Source organism: Fulmarus glacialis, unplaced genomic scaffold (genome assembly GCF_000690835.1).
Source record: "Fulmarus glacialis isolate BGI_N327 unplaced genomic scaffold, ASM69083v1 scaffold31070, whole genome shotgun sequence".
Taxonomy (NCBI): Eukaryota; Metazoa; Chordata; class Aves; order Procellariiformes; family Procellariidae; genus Fulmarus; species Fulmarus glacialis.
Genome location: NW_009186289.1, coordinates 8830 through 33770, shown reverse-complemented (window position 1 = coordinate 33770; position 24941 = coordinate 8830). Strand labels below are relative to the sequence as shown.

The window sequence follows — 24941 nt, the reverse complement described above, 5'->3', positions numbered from 1 at the left end:
GAGCAGCAGGAAATAGTTAGGCATAGGGAAATGAGGAACAGAATGAAGCGAAAGCTGTGTATTCCCTGGTTTATTTTAGCGTCCGTGTAGTTTGGCAGAAGTGGTATGTCAGTGCACAGGGTCAGGCTGAGGAGAGGGCATGGTATTATTAAATTGCCATGTCCTGTGAGTACTGGGAGGACATCTCTAGGCAAGAGAGAAGAGTTCCTCTTTGTGGCCGCTGCAGGTTAGGTTGCATACCCACAGCAGGGTTTTGTGGGCTGATATTATTACCTTCGTGTCTGTCACTTCTGCTTGTGCCTTTCAAAGGGGAAAATATAATCTTGCAGATAGCACAGCTGAAGAAGTTTAGTTTCCTATGTCTTCGCGCTGTAAGTTTGAATTATCTGATATCTGGGGAGACAGGAGATCTTGCTCAAGTTTTTGTGGTCACTTGTATGTCAATTGTCTTATCTCTAAGAGCAGAACTGAGCTGGCTTTGCAGTCTTGTCTTTCCTGGCAGTTCTGGTTTGTCCCTCCTCTCCACCCAGCTGCCTATTTGAATGACATCTTAGGAGTTTTCTGTCACTCAGGTTTCCACCTGATGTTAAATACAACTGAAATTGGCCAATAGATCCAGGGATTAGCAACCAGTGCAATGCCATGAGCACCCTTTCCTCAGGCTAGGAAGATATCACTTGATCGTCTATCTCCATTAGCCAGCCGCAGCTATCTTTATTAAAGCTTACCTTTATTAAAGGAAAGTCCTGAAGACAGGGGAATGGAAACAGCCTGAGAAAGTGTTAGCTGGACAGAGAGTGTTGGACCTCAGGCTGGCGTCAGTGGTGGCCTGGCTCCTTTTGTTGGTTTCTAGTTCCAGTCCTTGTCGGGGGACACACCAAAGTTACAGGGAGAGGAGCAGCTCTTCGGGGGACCGGTAACTTCAGCACGGGGCTCTGGTAGTGGCTGTTCAAGCTGTTGGCCCTGGACTGAGATGGCTGCTTTCAGTCTGGTGTTTCTGTTGCCCTTTATTCCCTTCTAGCTGGGCTTATGGCTGTTACAGTCCTTTCACTTGATCTCCCTCAACCTGTCAGTCCTTTTAGACATGGCTGGCCTGGACTCCGTTTATCCGATCCTGCTCCTCCCTCTAGCTGTCTGCCAGCAGATCCTGTGGATCTCGGCTGTCCCTCCCCATGGGCAGCAAACCCAGATCTGCTTGCTGCGCAGGGCAGTAACCTCAGTGTCATCCCGTACGTCTTGCAGGATTCTGGCTTCCAGGCTGCTCGGTGTCAGGCAAAATCCTTTCAGTGTCGCACCTCTGTGATGTGGCCTCTTTTATTCATCTTTGCAGCTAGTGCTGTGGTCCGTGCTCTCATCCTGTGTTTTTATTCCTGCAATGCTCTGGCCTCACACAGGACTCACTATTCTCCTTGTAGAGCACTCATTTTTCCAGCCTGCTTCTTTGGTCGCATCTCTGCAGCTCTCCGTTGGCCCAGCCTCTGCTGGTGATCTTACTTGCTCTCCAGACCCCTCCTGTCACATTGTTTGTCTCTTGCTTGCTCGTAAGTATCAGTTTGCATCCCTGGGTGGGCAGGGAGGTCTGCCGTCCACTTAGAAACATTTTCATAAATTTATCTTGGGGCTTTCCCCAGTGCTGTCAGTCACATTCAGAAGGAGCTGCCTGGGAACATCTGCAAACCTTTGCGTGCTTCTTGTCCTAGAAAGCTGCAGAAACCCAAGCATGGTCAGAGGAGTGCTGAGACCACTGCTGACCAGGCTAGTGATGTTAATTTTTCTTCCTCTTGCCTGACCTTCTGTCTCTCCTGCGGTGTTTTTGTTCTGTGTCTGGATGGCACCGAGTCCTGTAAGGCTCTGCTTCATGGTTAGGGATCCTGCAGCGTAGGCGTGCACGTGGGAACACATTTCAGCCGAACAGCTACTTCTGGCTTTCAGTAACCTTGGACTTGAACTCCTAATACCAGTAATAGCAATATCTCCGAGAAAGTGCGGCACTCAAGACGTAGCGTGCCTTTTGCTGCTGCCGAGTCGTCAAGGTACTTTTGGGAATATCCCAGAACAGTGGGGGCTGAAGCTGCCCTACAGCAGGACACGTCTATATGGGTGCAGGCAGAAGGTCTGCGGCTGTAGTTCCTGCTCTCTACACTGCGTCAGCACAAGGTGCCCCGGCCTGGTTAGTACTGCTCGGTCCCCTGTGCCTCTCAGGAGGGCCTGAAATGTTCCTGGTACTGCTTACATCAGCTCTAGAGTTCCCATTTTTAGTTTGAAATGTGGAATTCTGTCAGTGGCAGGTATTTGGGGGGGTTGCATATGTTAGCCTAGGAATATATGGTGCTTTATTTTTCTGCCCTTCCTTCTCCTGGTATGAGCAAAAGGGTTTCTAGATATATTGCTGCCTGTTAGTTCAAGGAGTATATTGCTGTCCCGTATGTCTCTCAATCACTCCGCCAGCTGGTAATGCCACTCTAATACCACTTTATCTCACAGCAGGGTCTGCTAGAAAGCACATCAGTAATGAAAAACAGTAATTCAAAACGGTGCCTCACAGAGCAATAAGAGAGCTTATAGATTTGTCCAAAGCAACAGGATTTCTCAGAATACTTGGAGAAATCTGAATAGGTTTCAGTGACAGAAGCGGTGTGCTTCTCGTCCTGTTGCAATTTGCTCGTGCGAAACATTGCAGAATTAGGTAAACTCCAGTCTTTGAATGAAGCTCGGTAGTAACAGTAAGGAAGGGAAAGGACCAGGTGTGCGTGTGTGAGGATTTCTTCTGGCCATTGAGCATTTGTGAGTGACTCTATTTCTCTCTGAAGCAGTTACCATGACAACCATTCATTTATATTTTATAGCATAGGGTTATGTTGGTGGGTATATGCTTTCTAACTTCTTTTTTTCATCTTTAAGACCTTTTTTAAAATGAACCTTGTGTTGAGATACGGAATACTTCAGGTGTCGTTCACACTATAGTATGGTCAGGGGAGCCAGACAGTGAAGCAGGGCCGAGAGGAGACTCTTTTCAGGCTAATTTAATATAAAAATGAGGGGGTGGCTTACCTGGACAGGCTCATTACTGATGTGGTGCAGTGGGAGGTCCGGATGACAGGATGACCTTGGAATTCTCCTCGCACAGTCATGTAGGTGTCAGAGTGAGGAGGACTGAAATGTCCGTCTGACTATGCAGGTGGAAAAGGGAAGAGATTTTGCAGTAATATTGCTGTGAAAAATCACAGTTGGGTCTTTCAGAGCTGTGCAAACGCAGCATTTGCAGTCTTAACAGGCTGCAGATGTAGCACGGAAAAGAAATATGATTGCTGTAATATATGGCAACCTGTAAATATCAAACATCGCTAATGAGATATTATGTCTCGGAGTGGAAAGGACAGAAAATGGGCGGGGTTTTTCAGCCTGCAGCTCTTCAGTCAGTTCTGAGGAAACGCTGTTTTTCTGGCTCACTCCTTTGTTTGTGATCAGGGTGGGAGAGGGCATATAGCTGGCATGCAGTGTCCTGCTATTAAGAAAAAAACCCAAAAACATGAAGCTGTCTGCAAATATTGGAAGCTCTTAAGACAGTAGAGAGGACGCAGCCAGGGAGGAAGAGCTAAGGAGTTTGATCCTTTGCCTTGTCATGTAGGAGGCCTGAAGTGCGTTGTGGTCTATGGTTTCCCTACTAGATGTGGGGCCTTAGATTTGGAGGAACAGTGTGCTTGGGCTTTGCAAAGAGAGGTGAAGACTGCAGATAAAACCCTTTCTGTGTTCCTTCTAAAGGAGGAGAGCAAAGGTCGAAGTCTAAGTAGCAGCAGGGAGGAAATAAATGAATTTTTAAGGCTGAGTGGAAATGAGTTGTTTTTTTGACCATGACAGGACAGTGTCAGGGAGAGGCATAAGCTAAAATGGGCAGTCATCACGTAGGGATGGTGCGTAAACGGGATATTCTTCCTGCCTCTCAGTACACCTTAAGAACCCAAGTTTGAACAGTAAATTTTTAGAGAGACAATAGAGTCTGTTTTATGTGTTTGTATCTGCCAACAAGTTCCTGCAAATACACTGCTTTCAGATTCCCCTGTAGAATATGGGGATTCCCCGCTGCGACACCTCGCCTCCCCTAATCCGGTGCTCTGCTTTCATTAGGGCTGGAAGCCACCACTTGCCACAAGCCACTGCAACTTGTGCTATGAGGAGTGCTCGCCTTCCACTGCATGGGGGAGGAAACTGGTGAAAGAGGAGCTTGACGCCGAGAGGCACTCAGAGAGCATGGCTTAGATCCTGGTGGATCCCTGTGCCCGTCTCCGATGCTGAATCTCAGCCCTGCTCTTATGGTTGTAGCTTGCCTTGGGAGGGTTCCTTTGGTATTTGGAAAATGTCCATAAAGCCCCAGAATCGTTGACAGGATCACGTCTCTTGGGCTCATCCTCCCTGGATGAGAACATGGTTTTTCTTTAGTGGTAGTTATGAACACGTATTTCTAGGCTCTGCATTGCTGTTGTCTGGCCCTGCTGGTCAGGTTGCAGAAGGCTCATACCACTGGACAGGGCGGCTTCCCGTGAGGCGACACGGCGGTTGCTGATAGCATATCGTAATCGGGGATTAGAATAAGTGGGTTCAAGCTTTTTTGCATCTCGGCGAGCAGCATCCAGCCATGAAGGGCTGCTAAGACACCTGCAGAAACGTTGCCTGTTCCAGGGAGAGCTACCTCTGACATAGCATCTATTTTATGTGTGGGAGAAGTGGGATCTGCTGGCCTGTGAAAGAGCAGGGGTGTAAGCAAGGGTTTTAGGAGCTGTCTGAAATACTAGGGAATAAACTAGCAAGATTGTCTAGGTCTTGGCCTGCTCACTGTGCACTGCTCTTCCCTGCTAATCTCCCAGCAGCGGTAGTGTGGCTTGTGGAGGTGACGTGCCATCACTTTGTCAGCTATCAGCCCACACTCAGGTGTTGGAAAGCTCGGGGGAAAACGCTGCATTTGGGGCAGGTTGATGTTTACAGTACAAATCGTGCTGGGGCAGAAAATGAGGGTAGAGCTTTTGCTTTCTGACCTGTGAACTACGTTCTCGTTCCTGTACATCATCTGTGTGCACTGTGGGAGTGACATCGGCTGGTTGTCCATGGCAAGGATAAATCGAACTTTCTCCCAGTTTCTGTTACCCGAGCTATTGTTTTGTGATGGGCCAAATATCCTCTGGCTACAGATACCATTGGAGAAAAAAGGCTGACGGAGAGAAATCATGTCCTGTCATGCATGTTAACAGCAGTATGAATTAAAGGAAGCCGAAAGGTTTTTACTGCAGAGAGAGGAAGGTGGGGAGAAGTGAGATGGAGCCGTCCCTCTTTCCTCTGCTCCTGATGTGCCTGACGTAGTTAGTCTGTGCTTGTTTCAGGCTGCTGCACGGTGCTGAGGTTTGCAGCCTGCTTTGCCACTATTAGCATGGTACGATTTGGGGTTTCAGTCAGCAATAAAGTAATTAGCAGCAGAGGAAGGTAGGTACATGCTCTCTCTTTTCTGGGGACCACCACGCTTTGCCAGCCTGCGGCTGCTGGAGCGAGCCCCCGACCTCTATGTGGCAGGCTGGCTCGTCTCCAGTCCAGCCCATCAGCACGGCTGTAAAGAAGAGTATGGATGTTGTCATTAGACATGAAAAATGCTGAGTGAGATGTGGGGCATTAAACTCTGACGGGCTGAGATACTGCAGTGTTCAAACATCTGAAAGATTTTATTTCAAACTCTGAAGCACAGCTAGAAACTTCAAAGCTGTCATTCTCAGTCGGTGGACTTTTTTCAGACAGAGAAAGGCTTCAGTGGCCTGGCAAGTGGTGTTGGCTTCTTCTGGAGTTAAAAGTGGAGGTTATTTAATGTGCTGATGGGAAATGGCCACTAAGTGGAAATAATTGTTTTAATATGGGTGTGTTAACCATCCTCGAGGTATTTTTATAAATATCCTAGAACAAAAGAGCATGTTTTTTAAAGCTGAATGTAACCACTGCTCCACCTGGGAACAGTTCTTCCCCAGCAACGACACGTAACTCTTCTTATAAAGGGAATTTAAACTTAATTCATCTTGGCAAACTATAGGGCACATGGGAACGAGAAAAATGTAATTATCAGAGCTGGTATTAGCTGTGCTTGTGTTGTGAGGTGCAACCTGTGTTTAGACAGGATTTAGAGACCATTTAGAGCTCGTCACTACAGCTGGTTCTAGCTTTATCACACAAAAAAATGGACTTAACTCAAGTTTTAAATCTGTGCTGACTTGTGTTGAGTTCGTTGCTGATGGCAGCTGCCGCTTTGACAGCTGTGGAAGTCTCCCCTTGAAACCCCATACGAGTGAGTGCTGCTGTTCCTGGGTTCTGAGTTAGAGCCTGTCTTAACGAGCTTCCAGGCTGCCGTTCAGCAGCTCCGATGAAAAGGCAGGCAGGGAGCACGCGTGCAATGGGGGGGGCTACACCTCGCCTGCCAGGCTGAGCTCGCTTGCTCGCAAAGCCTGTGAAATTCTGTTACTCGTTTCAACTTCGAGTCGCTACCAACCCGACCAGCGATGCAGAGATAAAAGATTTGATGCCAGTGGCTTGGTACCTGTTCACTGTAGTATTTATCTCTCCGACGGAGGGCTGTGTGTGTGTGGATGAGATAAGACACCTATATATGATTGACTGGCTGATTTGTAGGATCACGGGGTCAGCAGCAGCCTGTTCCAGAACCCTGCAAAGCTTCACCTGACTCTTGGGACGCTGGTACTTCTGAACGAGCAAGAGATCCAGAAAGCATGTGACCTCCTACAGCGATGCAAAGAGGACTTTGTGGAGTAAGTGATAAAAAAGGGATGTCATCACCAAGGGCGTGAGTGGGGGAAAAGCAGCAAGCTGTCTTTGACAAGGGACAGCGAAGAGAAAAGCAGCTCAATAGTCTATCTCAACTCCAGAAATGTAGAAAAAGGCTGAAATGTTTCAAACGGGAGCAGTAGAAATCACCAAGCAGTCGCAAAAAGTCTAACAGCATCTTGCAGCTCAGCTCAAACCCTCAGCATTCCCTGAAAACCTGCTCTACTCATTTGTCTTTCTCACATGCGTCCCCGTTATTTTTGTGTGAGCAATTTTTGATGTTGTCCCCTGCCTGCTGCAGAGGGAGGGACGGGCTCGGTTACCTTCGCGCATTGCCTGCAGTGGGCTCTGGCATGCTGCTTCCCTCCTGCCTCAGAGCAGATGCTGAGGTGTCCTTGACATGCATTTCTTGATGCGGGGAGCTGCGTGCAGGGAAGCCAACATGAGCCGTGTGAGTAATCAGTCTGAAACGTTCAGTGCTGCTCCAGGAGCGGGGCTTTTTTGCTGCCTGTTAACACCGAGCTGCAGATGTTAGGGCTTTAACTGTAAATGTGGTTGAATGACACTGTAATTAGCTTATCTCTGGTCAGCTTAGAAATTGGAGATGGCCTGAGGGATTGGTTTATTTATTTATTTCTGCAAAGCCTTTGCACATAGTGCACGGATCCTTGATTTTCATTTATTTATTTATTTATTTATTGCCTCGGTGCATGAAGAATTAGCTACGCTGTGCCAGCTAATGTCTGTGGGAATTAATGCCTGGCCAAAATTCATACCTCAGCCTTTAAAGTGACGGCTCCAGTTGTTCAGCTGTTGAACAGAGATGCAAGTGCGTTTCCAGGGGAAGGCTCTGCCTGCATTTGGAAAGTGCCAGCTTCCTCATAAGTGGCTTGAACTGAGGCAGACAAAATTTCTACCCTCCATTTCCTTTAGTGGATGGGGGAATCAACACTTGAATATAACCTTTTGGTTATTTCCCCTGCCGCACCCAAATAAATATACTTTGAAAATTAATTTAGGCTCCCTTCCACCCACGTAAACCTTCATTAGTGATCATTTACTTTTCTGGGCCCTTTTTGACCCTTTTTAGAATACATGGCCTCAAATGCTGTCGGTCTCACGTGCATGACAGTGTACTTGTGCTGTTTTCCTCCCAGTAAACATACTGGAAGGGGAAATCATGCTCTCTTTATTCCATCTGGGAAGCTTTGCCGAGAACCTCAAAAGCAGTCTCTAGGGCAGGCTGAACAGAAGCGAGCAAGGTTAAGCAAAGTCACGCTCACATTGTTAACTCGTGTTTATTACTTCTGCCTGCCCAGACACTCCCTGTACTTTCCACGAGACCTCGGTGTTAAATGAGACAACGGCACTTACTCAGAGGGAGCTTTCGCTGCGGCACCCTGCCTCCCTGTGATGTTCTGGTGGTAAAGGCAAGGAGGCGGCGTGTTTGGAAGCAGATACACTTCACAGTGTGTTTGCAGGTGTGGGAGTGCATATTATATCCTGCACGCATTTTCGGTTTTGCCTTCCTGCAAGAGAAGCTGGAGCTGATTTTAAAACAGCTCTCTTTACTTCCAGCATTTGTAAGTGGATGTTGAAACGTACATAAAACTGCATTCTGTATCGAGTACTTTTCCCAGCGAAAATCAACGAGCTGGAGACTTTGTGTCACGATGGCTCTCTTCACAGGGAAGGCAGGAGAGCTTCTCTAGAACGAGAACTTGTACCATTTTATTGCTGATGGGTTTTCTGAAATGTAAATGGAGATCTGCGTTGAGATGGCCTGTGAACACTGACAAGTTGACTTAGTGTGTGTCTAAACCACTGAATGTATGAGTTTAAATGTTTTTAAGTATTTCTTGAGATGATGAGACAATAGCAGCTGTAGCCTTTTGAGCTTTAGAAATGAGGGAGCCTTTTTTTGTGCAAAGGGGAGTTTTTTCAGTGCAAACAACCTGAAAGATACGGGAAAGAAAAGAACAACTCAGTGGAGTTCACTGCCCCATATGGTCTGTATAGCATTTAAGTCCCGCTTAACCTCAAAGTTTAAAAATGTATTTTCTGTCATCCCCTTAGTAAAACCAAATATTTAGTGTGTGCATGAGGAGTACTATGCGTTGTATTTCAAAAGCAGGTGTGATGTTTTGCTTTTTAACAATAAGGGATTTCTTACATTTTAGCCAAATTGCTGGAGGCAAGCCCCTGACCGTGGAGGTGGCAGGAGTGGAGTACATGAACGATGACCCTGCCATGACAGACGTCCTTTATGCCAAAGTCCACATGAAGGATGGCTCGGACAGGTGAGTTCCCCATGCTCCTTTCTTTCATTCCTCCTCGCCACGGCAGCAGTAGCGGTGTGCCAGAGAAACCCTCTGCCATCTGAAGCTGGTGGGTATTGCTAGCAGTCCTTGGGCCAGCAGTCAGGAAGATGAAATCATTCTTGCTTCCTAAACCGGTTAAGGCAGTTTGCTCTTTAAATCAGTCACTGGTGTTGCAGCTGAAAGATGTCATTTGTTTCTGTAGCAGTCTGTCAGACTGAATAATGGTGTCGTGGCTCGCGCAGTGATAAGATGGCCAAGGAGATACTCCTGAGACGACTTAGAAGGCAGGACAACTTGGCCTCTGCTGTCTAGTTCTCAACCTGCAATCCAGATTAATCTGGACAGCCTGGCATATTCTGCAGCACTTAATTATTCTTAAACCCCAGTTACACCAGAAGGTCCTCAGAAAAGCACAGCTTGGTAGCAGAGTTGGTTTTTGTGTCTGTAAGCAGCCTGGAACAGGCGCTGGGTGTGAAATGTCTGTCTTCTGAGCTGCTGGTGTGAAATCTCGAAGCCTGGTTGGTGGCAGTGCCTGTGTTTGTGCTGTTCGCCAGTGTGTCTGATAGCTTCAGCTATACAAACAGTGCTACCTGGGATGTGGCGGTGACCGGACAACCTTCCTCCATCTCGTTTTTGACAAGTAGGTCACCAGTGGTAGCACCGTCTTTTCTCTTAGCGCTTTCTGGAAGACTGGGGAAACATAAGAGCTGTTGTACTCTGTGCTGCAGGTTGTGAGACGGGTGCGGAAGGGGGTAGGGGAGTAGCCAAAAGAGCTTTAGTCTTCTCTCCCTGAGCCTTATCCTTCTCTTTTTCTGACAGTGCTGCCCTTTTGTATCTGTTCCCGTTGCTAGAGGACAGCAGGAGCTAGCAGGGGAGCACGGAGCAGTGCAGCTGGAGGAGGGAGGCTCTGAGCAGGGACTGGCTCAGGGAAGAAAGAACATGTTCTGGCATCTCCTTTCCCTTAGGGCTGAGGAGACAAGGGGGGCCCCCTGCTTAAAACCGCACTTTGGAGGCTGTGTTGAAGTAAGAGATCGGAAGTGGGATAAGGAAATGGGTGGGAAAATGAAAATGTAAGAAGTGCTGGGAGGCAATAGGAATTGAAATCTTTTCCTCTTCTCGGCTCTTCCACTTTGAAGTCTGTCCTACCCTGAAAGAGGTGAGATGTATGGGCCTCTTTTCTCCTGAGTCACCGAGCTCTGGATCATCTCCGAGGTGCAGTGCTTGCAAGTCTGCTTGCGTCTGAAAATAAGTCTGCGACCTGAGGAGCTGGGAGAGAAATCCTGTAGAGCTTAAGTAGGGCCTAAAGTGAGGCAGCGATGTCTGCCTGCGTCTGGAGACAGCTTGAATTGTTGGTGCTAGCACTGTGGTCTGCTTCAGATGCCAGCCGTATCCGTTCTGCTGAGAACCCACTTAGCCATAACGCTAGCAGAAAATGCTGGTGTGCATTAGGGGTGGCAGAGCTGATTCTGGCAGGGGAGAGAAATGAGGTCTTCAAATCCACCCTGCCTTGAAACTGAAAATGACCCCCCGAGAAAGGGCTGATATCTCTTCTGTCCTTCACAGAGCTCTATTAGCTGAGGTTTTGACCAAACCCAGATCTTGTGCTTTGCATGGCACCTGGAGGCTGCCAGACTTCTCTTCCGCAACACCTTTTTTGCTTTTTGCATGGCAGCGTGCTCAGAGAGGGCCAAGCGATTTTAAGCTTTTATCCTTGGCCCAGGCCGGTCCTGCCCTCACCTGCAAATTAATTCAGCTGGCACTTTGCCCCTAATATAGTTCCTTAACTGTTAGCAAGCACCCAGAAAACATTCAGCTTTGCAGAGGGGAAAGAAGATATTTTTGTGTTGATGGAGAGCCGTGAAAGCTTCTTTTGCTTCCTTTGAGATTTCAGGAGACACGGTGTTAGATAAATGGTGATTATAAAGAGGAGACAAATGGTGATCCCTCCAGAAATCTCTGCTTCGTTTTCTGGTCTGCTAGACAGGTCACTGCTGAGCAGCTCCATGCACCTCTTGCCTGGTAAAGCCTGCTGTGCTTTGCTCAGGGAAATGGGGAAAGCGGGTAAAAAGCAGAGTTTCTCAGCTGCAAGGCCAATACTAGAGGAGAGCGGCAGCCACGTGGTTTGCTGTGCTGGATCAGACTGCTGCGGCCCGCATTTAAGAGAGGTGTGTGCCTTCCTGTCTCATGCAAGACATCTTGCTAGCTCTGTGTAGTTCATGGCATGGCTGAGGGGTGGAGTTCCTTCCTGATCTTTGGATGATCTTGATCAGCTTAAGCTATAAAGCAGGAGATTTGATTTACCCTGATGTAGCTTGCATAACTGCAGACAGAATTAGGGGTTGGCAAGCCCTTCTGCACATGTAATGGCTCAGACTGAGAGAGGGATCATGGTCTGATGCTTCCCACATGGCAAATAATTTCCATTATAATTCATTCTAATTTGTTTTATTTCCTTGATTAACTTTATAATGTAATAAAGCACCATTTTCACTTGAGCTATTCTCTGTTAATTTGTTTTAGTATTGTCTGTAATGATATTCATTTAATCTTTGTCATTGCTAATTTTAAAAATCACTGATGTAAAGCCAGAAAGTGGTAGAAAACCATGACAATTGGTAGTTTGAGAGTCTTAAAATCGTCACATGGGGGCTGGCAGCCCGTGAGGGGCAGTACAAAACCGGCGGTGGGGTAGAAGCTGGCATCCGGAGCGTGGCAGCCCCGGGCTCTGGGGGCCAGCCTCAGAGAGGCCACGCTCTGCCTCTGCCGCTGCAGCTGAGACGCCAAAGTGGTGGGACCTGGTGGAGCAGAGAGCTGTCTAATCCCTTGGACATGGTGAGAGAAGCCCAAATTCTTCTGCGCAGAGTAATACTCTCTCGCTGTGTTTTCGGGGATGGGAAGCTCTTGTTCTAGCTCATCCTTGCTGCTTTTGGTAAGGCTCAGGTACTGCAGAAATTTTGTGGGGGACAGCAGTGGCCTGGAAGTTCCTTTAGCTCTTTAGACATAGGATATGTGAGCACATTGCTCTGATCACTTGCCTGCTCCTGCTGCCTGTCCTAGGACAGGTCTGCCCGCAGATCCCGGCAGCCATGGCCGCTTTCATCCCCGACCGAGTCCAGACAAGAAGGTGGCAATAAGTCCTTTGATTCTGTTTGCTCAGTAGCTCCAAAGCTGGAGCATTCACCAGGATGCACTGTCTGGGTTTGTCCCCTTTGTCAGCACGTTCTGGGCTCTTCCAGAAATTAAGCCCAGTGACTGGGTTGCTTATTTGGGACAGAGAGGGTCCGAGATCTGGCCTGGTGCACTGTACAGGTCGCAGTCCCTGAGCAGAGCAGGTCCTCCAGGAATCAAGGTGCCTAAGCCCCCCCTGGGGGTCTGCAGATTTTAGCATTTGTAAGGAGAGTCACATTGTGATTCCTGGCAGTAGAAAGCTGCATTCTTCAAGTCCCAATAACATCTGCCACTGCGAACAAGCTCTCTGCTATGCTAAATCTGCCCTTCTTCGTGGAATGTTTGCAACAGAAGTGGTCACCGAGGGAGCTTTGCGAAACAGCCAGAACTTTTTGCATTAGAGCTGAATCCTGATGGCTCTGTTCACTTTCCATCAGAGACTAGCTCCCTTTCCCCGTGTGCGTGCAGAGACTTCATTTCACACATGCTGCCCTCCCTGGCTGAAAAGCAAAAAACTGACGATGCGGGGGTTTCTCCTTGGTTTACACTGCTCTGTACTTTCTGGTTTTGCCTTCTCAGGTTGCAGGTGATGGCTGATCAACTGGTGGAAAGGTTTGTGGCCTCTGGCCTGATGCTTAAAGAATGGGATAGAGTGAAACTGCATGCTACAGTCATGAACACTGTCTTCAGGAAAGATCCAAGTGGTGCGTATCCTTCATCCTTACTGATAAATGCATTTAAAGTAGTACCTCTGAATGGGAAATGCTTTTGTTGGCTTTTATGTTTCTTTTTTAAAATTTTGTGATTTTTCTTAATCTCAAAAATACCTACAAGGTTGTGGGGGGATGTCACTAAATAAAACCCAGAAGGAAATGAAAAAGCAATCGGCAGAGCTGGAGGAGGCAGGCATGCTTTGAGCACTTTCTGGATCTTTTCTAAGATTCTTTGTCATAGCTTCAGAAACACTATCGCCCAGTAGCACTCATAAGATCGGGGCCAGAGAGGAATGCATTCAAATACCTTGGGCTCTCTGTGCCCCAACATTGGATTGAAATTCAGTAACAACTCCATGTGCTGTGCTGACCTTTAAAGAAGGTGAAAACGTGATCCTCTTTGGTCAAGTTAAAGATTGCCCATTGGTTTAGGAACGTCGTTCCAGTGTCATTCTCATTAAATCAGATTCAGAGGGCTATGAGGCTGAATATGAGCTGTTATTGAGTGTATAGTGTCTGCCGTCTCTGCCAAAAGATTGCCTGCTCTAGCAGTCTGCAGCATCGTTCTTATCGCACTACTTTATAAAGCAGCCTTAGATGCATTGCATTTAGGGAGGGGCAGTTTATTACAGCCTTGTTCTCCATGTGCAAACATGCATGTGCTCTGGCACTGGTGTGTAGTTTGCAAGCCTTAACAGCATTGCACTAAAGCTTTTTGTAGCTTTCTCTGCCGTAGTGGCCTCTCTGCAATGCTGACAGGTTATGTCGAGTATTCTCCAGTGACTCTGTGAGTCTCTGTACGGACGGTGATAACAGCAGATGGTTTGTGTTACAGTTTTCTGTGCACCCAGCAGCAGACTTTGGGGATGACTGCTACTGAAGTCAGACAAGCAAACTCAGGCGGTAGAAACCCTGAAAAGATGGGGCGTAGCTCTCTCAAATTGAGCCCTGAAAACTGGTGAAAATGTAAGCCCAAAGTGCTGATGCGGCTCTCTGTTAGGGGAGGCACACGGGCAGCTGCGTCTGGCATTATGAGTCTATATTCTGAACAACCCCATGAAGCACGTGAGGCATTCAGGCACGATGAGCGCATTACACAGATAGCCATAGAAGTCGCTTTATATTCAATACAGGATTTGAATAGCGCGCTAGGTGTGAGTGGGACTTCATAGTTAATGCTGGAGACGAAAAAGAAATATTGAATATATTCACTGAGTGAGGCAGAGGTCTTGTGGAAAGAACAGATCACATACTTAGGGGTTATATAAAAATCCAGGCATGTTCTGGGGAAATGGATATGAGACGTAGGCATTTGGCAGTTGCTATAGGCCTAGGTTGCTATTCTTAATGTCTGCGTGTGTGGCTGCGTGCCCACCCCGCAGAAGCATACACACCACATGTATGTGCTTCCCGGAGCAGGCAGCAGAGGTTTGTATAGGTGCTGTCCGGATCGTGCCTGGCATTGTGTTCGCATGCTCAGTCTGGTGTTTGGTGCTGTTCCAGGCGACGCAAGCGCTCGCAGTGCTGACTCTAACCCTGGCAGGATGTGGGATTAAAATCAGCCAGAGAGAAGCAGGTGTGTTGCACTGAGCCATCAGCCCTACAGAATTGCCCTAGCAGTAGCTATGATTTAGGGTTTTTCCTCCAGGTAACGTAGGTGATCCCGGTAAAGGCACCAGTTCCTCTGTATTCAGCCTTGTTCTGTTTAAAACCAAAGTGGAAGTGTTTTTGCACTAAGAACTGGGCAAAGATGGTATGTTAGCTGGCAGCTGACTTTGGGGAGGGAGAGAGTGGGGGGTGAAGTACAGCACAGACAGTTCTCCCATCTGAAGCTCATTCTGGTGGGTGGCTTTTCTCTTTACAGCTGAAGAGAGAAACAATACAATGACTGGTAAATCATCTTTCAAGGAACGGGAGTCGTTTAATGGCCGAAATATCCTCAAGGTCAGTATGAAACAGTTAGGGAAATCGAGCCAGCTGTGGATATTGTATAGCCAAAAGAGGTTGAAACACCTCTTCAAGACTGCTTTTGTCTTAGGCTTATGGGATCTCCTGGGGTGGGAAATCTGTTTAGAAAATAAACAATCCAGATCACTCGTAATTGGGAGCATTACAGTATTTAACAGAAGCGTTCTTAAAGCTGGTGAGGCTCAGATCAGGAGTATGTAGCACGAATGCTAAGTGGGTGTTCGTGTTGTCGTTTACTTCGCTCGTGTTTTACCCTGGAGACTCGGGCTCGTGTCGATTCTCAGCCCACCAGAAAGGAGTACTTTGTTACTCTTGTTCTACTCACTCATATATATTTATGAAACTAAAACTGACTGCCATTTCACTTACTCTTTTCTTCTTTTTTTTTTTTAATCCTTGCTATTGATTTGCATGGTTTTGCTCCAGAAAAATAGCAGATAGCGGTAGCGAGTCCCACCAGCCAAGATCTGAGGGCTTTGGCAGCGATCAGAGGGTAGGAAGCAAGATCCCCCAGACTGTGGAGGTGGGTAAGGCTCAAAGGGGAGCATCCTGCAGCCTCCCAGGCTTTGCCTGCCAGGGTTGAGACGGCAGGCAGCCTCTGCTGCTCATCCAGATGGCAGTGTCAGACTGGTGCTGTGGTGCTTGGCCCCTGCAAGTGTCCAGAGAGAAAAGATAGGCACAGAGAAGCAGAAATGGAAAAAAACACTGGGTTGTAAGCAAATCTGCAATCCTCATTGTGTGAGGGGATTTGTTGCAGGCAGCTATGATAAGAGGGAGACGGGACAATGCCTGAATACATTTGGGAACTGATAGAAGATATTCTGGCAACAAAGAGATGTGAGGGAGGATGCAGGCGGGGTGGGAGTTGAACAGCCCAGAAGGACTTTAGGTCCCCACAGGAGGGAAAGGGTGCGTTTTATGTGTGTTTACAGTTTTGCTGTATAATGTATTAGGCACTGGATGCATGGGGATCTGAAGGCAGGGAGTGGAACTGATTGATCCCCTCTGCGCAGAGGACAAACAAAGGGACAAAATTAGGTTAAGCTCTCATTGTCCTCAAATGGTCTGTGCAAGCGTGGTGTTGTGACTCAGCATCGCCACATGTTGAGTGTTTGGTGTGAGACTGCAGTATTGCAAACTGAAGCAGGAAAGCCACAGGCTCGGTCCCTTTCTTAATGTGATCCGTGAGTTTTGGTTAGCTCCCAGTGTCTGAGAGCTGGGCTCCAGAAAGGGAAGGAGGTATATGTCGGGAGCCCTGAGTGCCTGCAGGGACTCAGCTTGCAAAGCATACGCCCACATTTCACTTTGCCCTTTGCTTCTTTCTCTTGAATCTGTTAAACTTGTCCTCAGACTTTAGAGAGATGTAAAATCAAACCGTCAGTCTTCCTTAATGCTCCTCATCCAAAAACATTTACGATTTGGAAGGCATTAACGATGCTCCCTCTACTGGTCACACCATTTCTGGGCTGCACTGTGGGGTCTGAGGATCTGGGGGTCTGGTGGTGTGTGGCGCTTAGAAATGCAACTGCCCTACCTCAGATGGCTACTTCTTATTCTTGCTGCTCTCTGAAACATGAGCCGATGCGTTTTTAAAGCTCCTAATTGATTTTGTACTGTTGTAGCCAAAATTGCTGCTGGCTGTTTGGACTGTTGATAATTACTTCAAAGCATGTCTTACCGCAAGAAATGTCATCCTTCTCCCCCACCTCCACTACATTTCCTAACCTGCTCGCTTCGTATTTCCCTTTGGTCTCCCACGTGCCTGCAGCAGAACGCCCGTTGGCATTAATTAATTACATGAGTCATAAATAGCTCCAGGCTTCTTACCAGAGGAGCCCAGCCTCAGCCAGCCACTGATGCATTCTAGCATGACCTTGCAAGGATGCGCCAGTTCCCTCCCAGCCCCCTTTTATATACATTATTTATCTTCTGCTCAGGGAGGCTGCCCTCTCGCAAAGTGGCTTCATTAACTTTTGCAATAGGATCTAAACGACAGGCTGTTAATGAATATGGCTGCAGTTAGGCAGGCTGGCTTGCGGGCACCGTCCCCTTGTAGGTAGAGCGATGTGCCGTGCACGTGTTTCCAAGCAGTGGGACTCTGCGATAGCTGTGTTGAGTGGCAGTGTTCCCACCTGGAAAGCCAACAAAGCCCGGCTACTGGTAGGAGGGCATCAAGTCGGAAAACTTGGGTTTTGTCGCTCTGATTCCCATAATGCAGCTACGACCGGCGCTGTCGGGCCAAAGGCTTTGCCTAGCGGAGGGCAGGACCTGAGCTATCAGAGCACGGAGCACGATGGGGACGCCTCGCTTCTGCTGTTCCCGTCTGAGGCTCCCCCGTGGTCAGAGCTGGTGTGTGCGTGTGCAGATGCGCTGGCAGCACATGTTTGCTGATAGCATGCCTGCGTTACCCCAGGCTCCAGCTGGTATTTTGCTTTCAGCAGAACTAATCGGAATTTTATTTAATAATCCTTTGTTCTACCCATTCCGCAGAGTTAAACATACACTCCTATTTGTGCTAATAAATGGTTGTGCAGGCCGGTACCTTCCCACACTGCTCAGAAAATAGATCCTGTAGGATGAGTTGTGTTTGGGAGTTTAAATTACTTCTGTCTTGAAGAATACCCATGAAAAAGGCTCACTGGCCTAGCTGAAAGCTCAAGGGAGTGTGTGCCCCAACAGCTGAGTGATTTGTGTCTCCCACAAAAGTGCTAAACGCTTTAGCTTTGTGCTTGTCTAATCTAGCCCCAAGAAGCTGGGGATGCTTTATGAACTGCTTCACATGGAGCAATATGTGGCTAGTGGCTAGCTGATCGACTCCTTTGAACATCTGAGTCACATACCGAACTCTTGCTCCGGTCAGGAACCAAGTGGATCGTCTCTTGGAGAGTGGAGAGAAGGGGCAGCAATTCACAGCTGAAAGACAGCCGCAGCTCCTTCCCCGTGAGAGAAGGGCCGGCCGGGCGGGCTTCAGGGAGATGCTGTTTGGCAGCCCCTCTGCCTTGCCTCCCTCTGCGTCCTCCCAGGTGGTGGCTGCGTGCCCTGCATTGCAGCTGGCCAAGCGGCACAGCCCTGGCATAGAGGCAGCTGGGGCAGCTGCCTGCATCTCCGGAGACGAGGCTTGGCTGCCTCTGGGCTTTTATTTATTTCACTTAGTGAAAAAACTAAGGCTGTGGTGAATAAATAAAAATGCAAAGAAATGCACCTGGCCAAAATTTTCTATTATACTTTTAAAGGAAAAAAAGGCTTACAGTAGGAAGAAAACCACCTGGACTCTCACTGGGTTAAAACGGAATGATTTTTGATTTGAGGTCTGAGGAGTAAAAGGGCGGCCTTTGCTACATTCAAACAAGAGGGAAGCAAATTTTGAGTGCAGAAAAAGATGAACCCTGCCGCTTGGCACAGATCTGTGCATTAACAGCTTACAAGATTAAATATTGAGGGAACAGCTACTGAGGTACAACAGTGGAAAGCTGCATATCTTATGTCTTAGGGCATTAGGGGAGACGTTAAGCTGGGATGCAAGACTGGGAACTGGATCAGTTGATGCAGTGACACATGCTGCCGTGCCCTGGTCCAGCAGCAGGAGCAGAGCGTCCGGGCTGCAGAACTGCTCTGGGGCAGGGCTTCTAGGTCGGACAAAGCTCCTTCTCTTTTGAAGCCTGCATACAGGGTATTAAATTATGGGACCGTATCTGCTTTCACGTGGAGCAGGGGGAAAGTGCATTTACTGACTGATATACCAGGGCTAGTGGAGAGCTGATCATAGCAAACAAATCTGGTAGGATTCTCTGCTAGCATTTTTATCTTGCTGGGTGAGAATAGCGCAGTGGCTGTGGCGTACAGTAGTTCAGTTTAAGACATTTGATGCAGTGCCATGTAAAGACATACAATGAAAAAGAAAAATCTTGTCCTGGATAAACTCCCTAATGCCTCAAAATACCCCAAACCCACCAAGCGCTAAACAAGTTAATATCTGCCCCTGTGTAGACCCACCATTACCAACTCCGCTTGCAGATGAGGAGTGCTTCTCATGTTCTGCAGCCATTGGAGCCCAGGCCTTTTCTGTGTAACTTTTATTAGTGAATTTAAGGAGATAGTCTTTTCCTGGTGTCTTTTTAAGCTGAGGTGAAATCAAAGAGCCAAAGAACCTGTGTTAGGTGAGATCAAGACTGGCCCAGTGTTCGGAAAGGGTAAGAATATCTTGTTATCCTCAGTGAGGTGATAAAGGTATATATCCAAAGTAGGACTGGCAACTGGAACAAGTACCTAAAGGGAGGTGGCTGCTTGGAAAGTTTAGAGTTAAAAATACCAAACAAAAATCCACTGGGGTGAGAACAGACTGAATAAGAGATTGTGGTGCAACATCACTGTATCAGAAATAAGCCAGTGCTTTCCTCGCTTCGGTTTTACAGAAGAATCAAAAGCAGAAATGAAAGACTGTAATGCTGCTTTGCAGAGGAGAGGATTTTTGCCTTCAGTTCTGATCCTGCCGTTATTGAGGGATACTGAAACGATCGAGGGGGCTCAGCAGTGCGCAATTAGAGCAACAGTGAGTTGGGAGGATGTGGCAGTTGAGTGGATGAGACTGGAGATCAACATTTGTATGATCTTTGGAAAAAAGGAGATTAAATTGGGGTTGCCATGAAAATGCTTTCCTACGAATGATATTCTTCAGAAAAAAAAAGGCTTATTCACAGTATTTGCATTCGGTGAAACGGGAATCTGAAGTGGCATTTGAAAAATCAGACTAGACAATAGAGGGAAAATATCTTTGTTGGAGTGTTTGTGCCTTGGAGCAGAGCGATGAGGCGGCGTTGGAGGTATTGAGAGAGGGCTGAGACGCCGCACTGAGGAGAACGCAGTGCAGGAAGTGCGGAAGGTTTGTGCTAACTTGCCCGCATGTGACAGAGATCCGTTTGGTGACCTTACCGTAACGGGAAGAAGCCTCTTTTTTTTCAGAGGTGCTCAGTGCCTCTCTGACTTAATTTTAGCAGGAACCGTGAGTGCTGCAAGAGGGAGGACTTGCTGAGAGGGTTATAAAGTTTCTGAATCTCTTTGCCGCTTTCGGGCAGGGCTGCCTGCAGTTGCCATAGGAGAGCAAAGCAGTGTGCTGCTCTGTGCCCCCCTGGCACCGCCGCAGTCCCCTCCGGCCCAGCATTTCGGCTGTTTTGGAGGTGCTGTGGGTGCCTCTGCCTCCCACCCGGTGGGCATCCCGCCTCCTCATTTCCGCAAGACCGCTGTTCTGCCACCAGCCAGCCAAGACAGCGTCACCTCTTTGATCTTAAGAGGACAATTTTTCTCGGTGGAGCTGGCAGGGGTTGAATTACAGCAGCGCCTTAATGGAAGACAGGGACCCAGCACGTTAAGTGGAAAAAAAAAGGAAGAACACATTGATTAGCAAAAGTAGGCAGATCATCCCAAAGGTGCTGTGACCCTTCTGCCGGATAATTTCCCAGGTCTGTCCGAATTAATTTACTGGCTCCGTAGGTGGGCTCCTCCTCTTAGTGGTTTGGTGAGCATAGCAAGCGGGTTACATTGATGGGAGCTCCTTGTCCTGGTATTCCCGGATGCATCTCAAGCCTCCTGGCATCTCTGCAGCAAAGCCGAAGCCCAGCTCTTAAAAACTGTTGCTGCCTTTGCTATAATAGGCAGTGCTAGGAGCCACGGGGATGAGGCTTCTTTAAAGAAACGCAGTGCTTGATTATTCATTTCCTTAAACAAGTTGTACTGTAAATCCCTCATGTTTGAGGCGTAGCAGGGTCTGGGAAGTTAGCAGAGCCTTTAATTTGCTGGAGGTTTTTTTTATTCTTGTCTGAAAGATGTGCAAAAATCCGGTAACCTCCAAATGTCCCACTTGTATTTGTTTTTTAGTTTGCAGAATGCCTTTCACCATAGCAACTAGGGTTTGATTTCCTCAAGCGCATGAATTTTCATGGATTTGTGGCGAAGGGGGGAACGGACCCAAAACCCTGAGCTAAAGCAAAGGTTTTGCAGTATGGCAGCAGCAGGAGCATCTTTAGATTTGGCTTGTGAAGGAGGGGGGGCCCTGGAGGGAGAGGATCTCAGCTGAACAAAGGCCTACATCTGGCCCCAAATAGTTTTATTTGCAAGAAATCAGGCCTGACAGATTAATTTAGACCATTGCTGAATGTCACCCTCCCCACTGCTGCATCACCCTCTGGCAGCTGAGGTGGCTTTGCTCCAGTTTTATGAAGAGCTGAGGTTTTGCATGGCAGCAGAGGAGAAGGATCGGCTGCTTCCATGTTCACAGAGCTCAGCTGGAAACCTCGTACCCTTCCCACCCGTGGAGGTCAGGAGGGTGTTAGGGACGGTATGAAGCATGCTTCTCTTAGGTCTGCAGATGAAACCCAGCTGGGGAGAGGCAGGAAAATTGCACACGTTAGTAGGAGGGAACAGAGCTCCAAATGATCTTGAGAAATCGGGCAGAAACAAATGGGCTGCTGTGAACAAGGGCAGATCCAGGAGGGAGCGGTGGCATCGGTACAGGACAGAGAACTGCCTCAATACCAGCCCCACAGACCAGGGTTTGGGTTATGGGGGACTGCTCCAGAGCGCAAGCTAGCTGAGTGGGTCTGTGGAAATAAAAGAAAGAGGCAAATGTCTGTAAAGTAAACCTCTGACTGTGCTTAGCACTCAACCCCCAGCTGAAGTACTTGTCCGGTTTTGGGCACCATGGATGGGTTCAAAGAGCCCAGAAGGCAACAGTAAGATAATCAGAGGGCTAGAAAATGTCTGCGAGCTGAGACTGAAAGACTTAGAGTTGTTTTGAGGCTGATTAAGGAGGAGGAAAACACATAGGAAAAACGCTTTAAGCATGTGAAAGCTTTTGCCAGTAGCGGATACTCTATCCTCCATGCTCTGATGGTAGGGCGAGAAATAATGGGCTTAAATTGCAGCAAGAGGTTCAAAGTAGGTATTAGGAAGATCTTTGTAACGGGAAGGTTAACGAAGCACTGCCCTAGAGGAACAGCAGAAATGGGGATCTTGGTTCTTTGGAGGGAGTGGAGACGGTAGTCCAGGATCTGCTAGCAATGAGCTCCTCCTGCCTTGGGGAAGGTGGAGCCGATGACCTCTTTTGGTCCTTTCTTCAGCCTGTCGCTTTATGATATTGCTGTGTGAAATATATGCGAAACACCCATGAGATGGCATTTGTGAACATACCAAAAGCTTCTTGGCATTTATGTGGCATTTACTTTGGCTCAGTAAAATAAAAAAAAGAACTCTCCCATCCTATACACCTAGGATCGTTCTCCCTGAACTCCATACATGCTTCTTGCTCTTATATTGGTGGTACTCTTCCAAATAGAGATGGTTATATCGTTATTGCTTTCCAAGGGACGGCACCGGAAAGGTTTGATTTAATTGGATGGGCTTTTTTTCCTGTGTCCTGAGGAGATACCCCCAACTTGCATCCCGTGTTAGGCTTGTGCTAACCCAAGATGCTCACTTGTTTGTAATTTCAGGTCTTGGTTGTTCATGGCGAAGCTTGCAGATATAAATGACTTGAGTAGTAGCAAGCTGAAAGCAAACGATAAAGGAGTTAGTGCTTTGCTTATGATACAGATCAGCTGCGCTCCCAAAAGATAAGCCGCTGAGACTTTAATGGCCAGATTTTCTCCCTCCTGAAGTCTGCATGCTTTATTCTTCCTAAGGGAAATGAGGTGAAAGGGCCTCTGCTGCCACCTTTTAAAACCTGCCAGAGGTTGAAAGAAAACGAGAGGGGAAGGGCTTCTTCCTCACGTTATCTGGGTGGAAGAACTCAGTGCTATATTGGTGATGGAGAGACACTCCAGAGCCAGCTGCACACTTGCAGCACAAAACAAACCATCCGCGTATGCCCGCCGGGCTCTGTGGCTGACGCTTAGAGGCCTTGGCGCAGGCAGCGTGCTCGTGGTGATGGCCCAGGTGACGCCTGCCTCCCCTCTCTGCCCTTCCTAGCCCTGGCTTCCACCCTTGCCTTGCCACTCTGCTCGATGTCTTAATCCTGTAACACCTGTGCAGTAATGGAAGGTGTTGGATGCCTGGCCAGCGGTCCTTTAAAAAGCCGTGAAAAGGAAGCAGTTGGAGAGGAGGGGGGGAACCGGGGAAGAGCCGCCTCTCTGGATGAGTGCCTGTCTACCTGCTTTTCCTACACTTTTTGTGCATTATTGCTGGCAAACTTCCAAACACAACTAAACCTCTGACAGATAATCATTGGCGGAGTGGTGTCCAGAGTGAATAATACAGGAATCAGATATTTCTTTTTTGGCACCAAACAGTTTCAGAAAACATATTTTGAAAGTTGAAAACAGAAGAAAAAAAAAAATCTATTAATTGAACAAACTCCCCAGATCTTGACACGTTGCCTGGTTGTGTCTCATCTTCTGGGAGCCACAGGGGATTTGGTTTGGGGTTTGTCTGTCGTAGTTTGGGCGAGTTTAGGTTGCAAATGGAAAGGGTTTTGGTGTGTTTCTCAGGACGAGGAAGAAGGAGCTCTGCCAGCACGTACTGCAGCCTGGGAATTGGGGCAGCTTCTGCCCTTTCTTGCTGTGGAGGTGACAGCCTTCTGTAGACCATCGGGGTGGTTAAAAGGGAGGATTGTAGCATAAATCCGCAAAGCCGAAACGGGGCACAGGCAGGCTGGCCCTTGAGGTCCCTCTTTTACCAACAGCTTTCCGTCACTGAACTGTGTTCACGAGTCAGCCTGCCGAGGAGCGACAGAGGTGCTGCTCAGACCTGAGAGGCCCTGACAGGTCTGCGTGGGAGGTCGCAGGAGTGAGGCGCATTAAGCTGGTAGGTGGCATCCCAAAAGCAGGATTGGAGGCTGTGGTTCCTGCAGCAAAGGAGGATAATCAGAAGAGCTCGGATGAATAGAGTTTGCTGGAGTTCAGTGGACTCCTCCTAGAGTCCATCAGTGTTTCTAAGTGTTATTTTCACATTTTTTTTTTTTTTTTAAATTTTTAATCCATCCATGTTTCTTGCCATCAGTAACTTTTCCTCAATCAATCCTTTTTGCTTAATGCTGGTATCAGCTCTGTAACACAGCAGTTTGCTGAAGAGTTGGTGCCTTCCCTGCTGCAGCTGGCATGGGTACCGCAGTTGTGCTTTAGCCAGATGATTTGGAAGAGCGATTGTTCTCTGCTCTTCTGCAGTGTTTTCTGTCCCAAGCTGTTATAGAGCATTAATTCAAATGTATCATCCCTTATGAGATGGAAAAATAGCCTGATGTTTATTTGGGCAAGTCACAGCTCGTGGTCTGTCCTGTCTGGGTCCCTCCCCTCCCTTGTAGTGTAAGATAGTGCAAGAAGGGTTTGGGGTGTTGGGGTCATGCTCTGCTGCGAGTACTGCCAGGAATTTCCAGGGGAGGATGCAGAGAGTCTGAAAACAAACAGGTTCATTGCTCCATGTTGAGGCACCTCTTCATAAACGCCGCTTAATTTTTCTCCATGCTTGTCAGCGGATGCCTGGGATTTTGTTTGCTTCTTCCCTTCCCCGAAGGGGATAATGGCACCGTAGCATGCTGATTTCCCACAGAAAGCAACCTCCCGTCCCTCCCGGCTTTCTGAGTTTGTTTCTTCATTCACCGCTGCTCCCGATCAGGACACGCAGCGGGTAGCGCGGCTGCCGCCGGGCGAGCTGGTGACTGTTGTCACTGCGTGCAGAGCAGATGAAGCTGTAAAGCCTGCGGCTCCTCTGAAGCTTGAGTTTAATCTCCTGGTTTGAGCTCTCTCCGCGCTGCTGTCTGCTGCTGGACCCTGATTCCCAGCACGATCTTGCATGGCCATAGCGGTGGGTTGCCTATCAAAAGTGATCCTCCTGCACATATTCTCCCATGGAGGCAGAGACGAGTGGTGCTCAGCCTGTTCACATGCCTTCCTGGAAGGGATCTTTTGGTGGATAAACACCTTCAACCTGGGCAAAACAGAGGAGAAGGGATTGTTGGCGTCCTGTCCTCAGCGTG

At 48.0% G+C, this 24941-nt stretch overlaps 1 protein-coding gene across 1 annotated transcript in view; it reads left to right on the top strand.

The window, feature by feature from the left end:
* ASCC1 (activating signal cointegrator 1 complex subunit 1) overlaps positions 1 to 24941 on the top strand; it is a 36993-nt gene that overhangs the window by 5991 nt on the left and 6061 nt on the right. Inside the window, exons 6-9 of the mRNA XM_009587491.1 lie at positions 6658 to 6794; positions 8991 to 9110; positions 12879 to 13003; positions 14877 to 14956. Of these exons, the coding sequence (XP_009585786.1) occupies positions 6658 to 6794; positions 8991 to 9110; positions 12879 to 13003; positions 14877 to 14956 (462 nt within the window). The remainder of the gene's footprint in view (positions 1 to 6657; positions 6795 to 8990; positions 9111 to 12878; positions 13004 to 14876; positions 14957 to 24941) is intronic.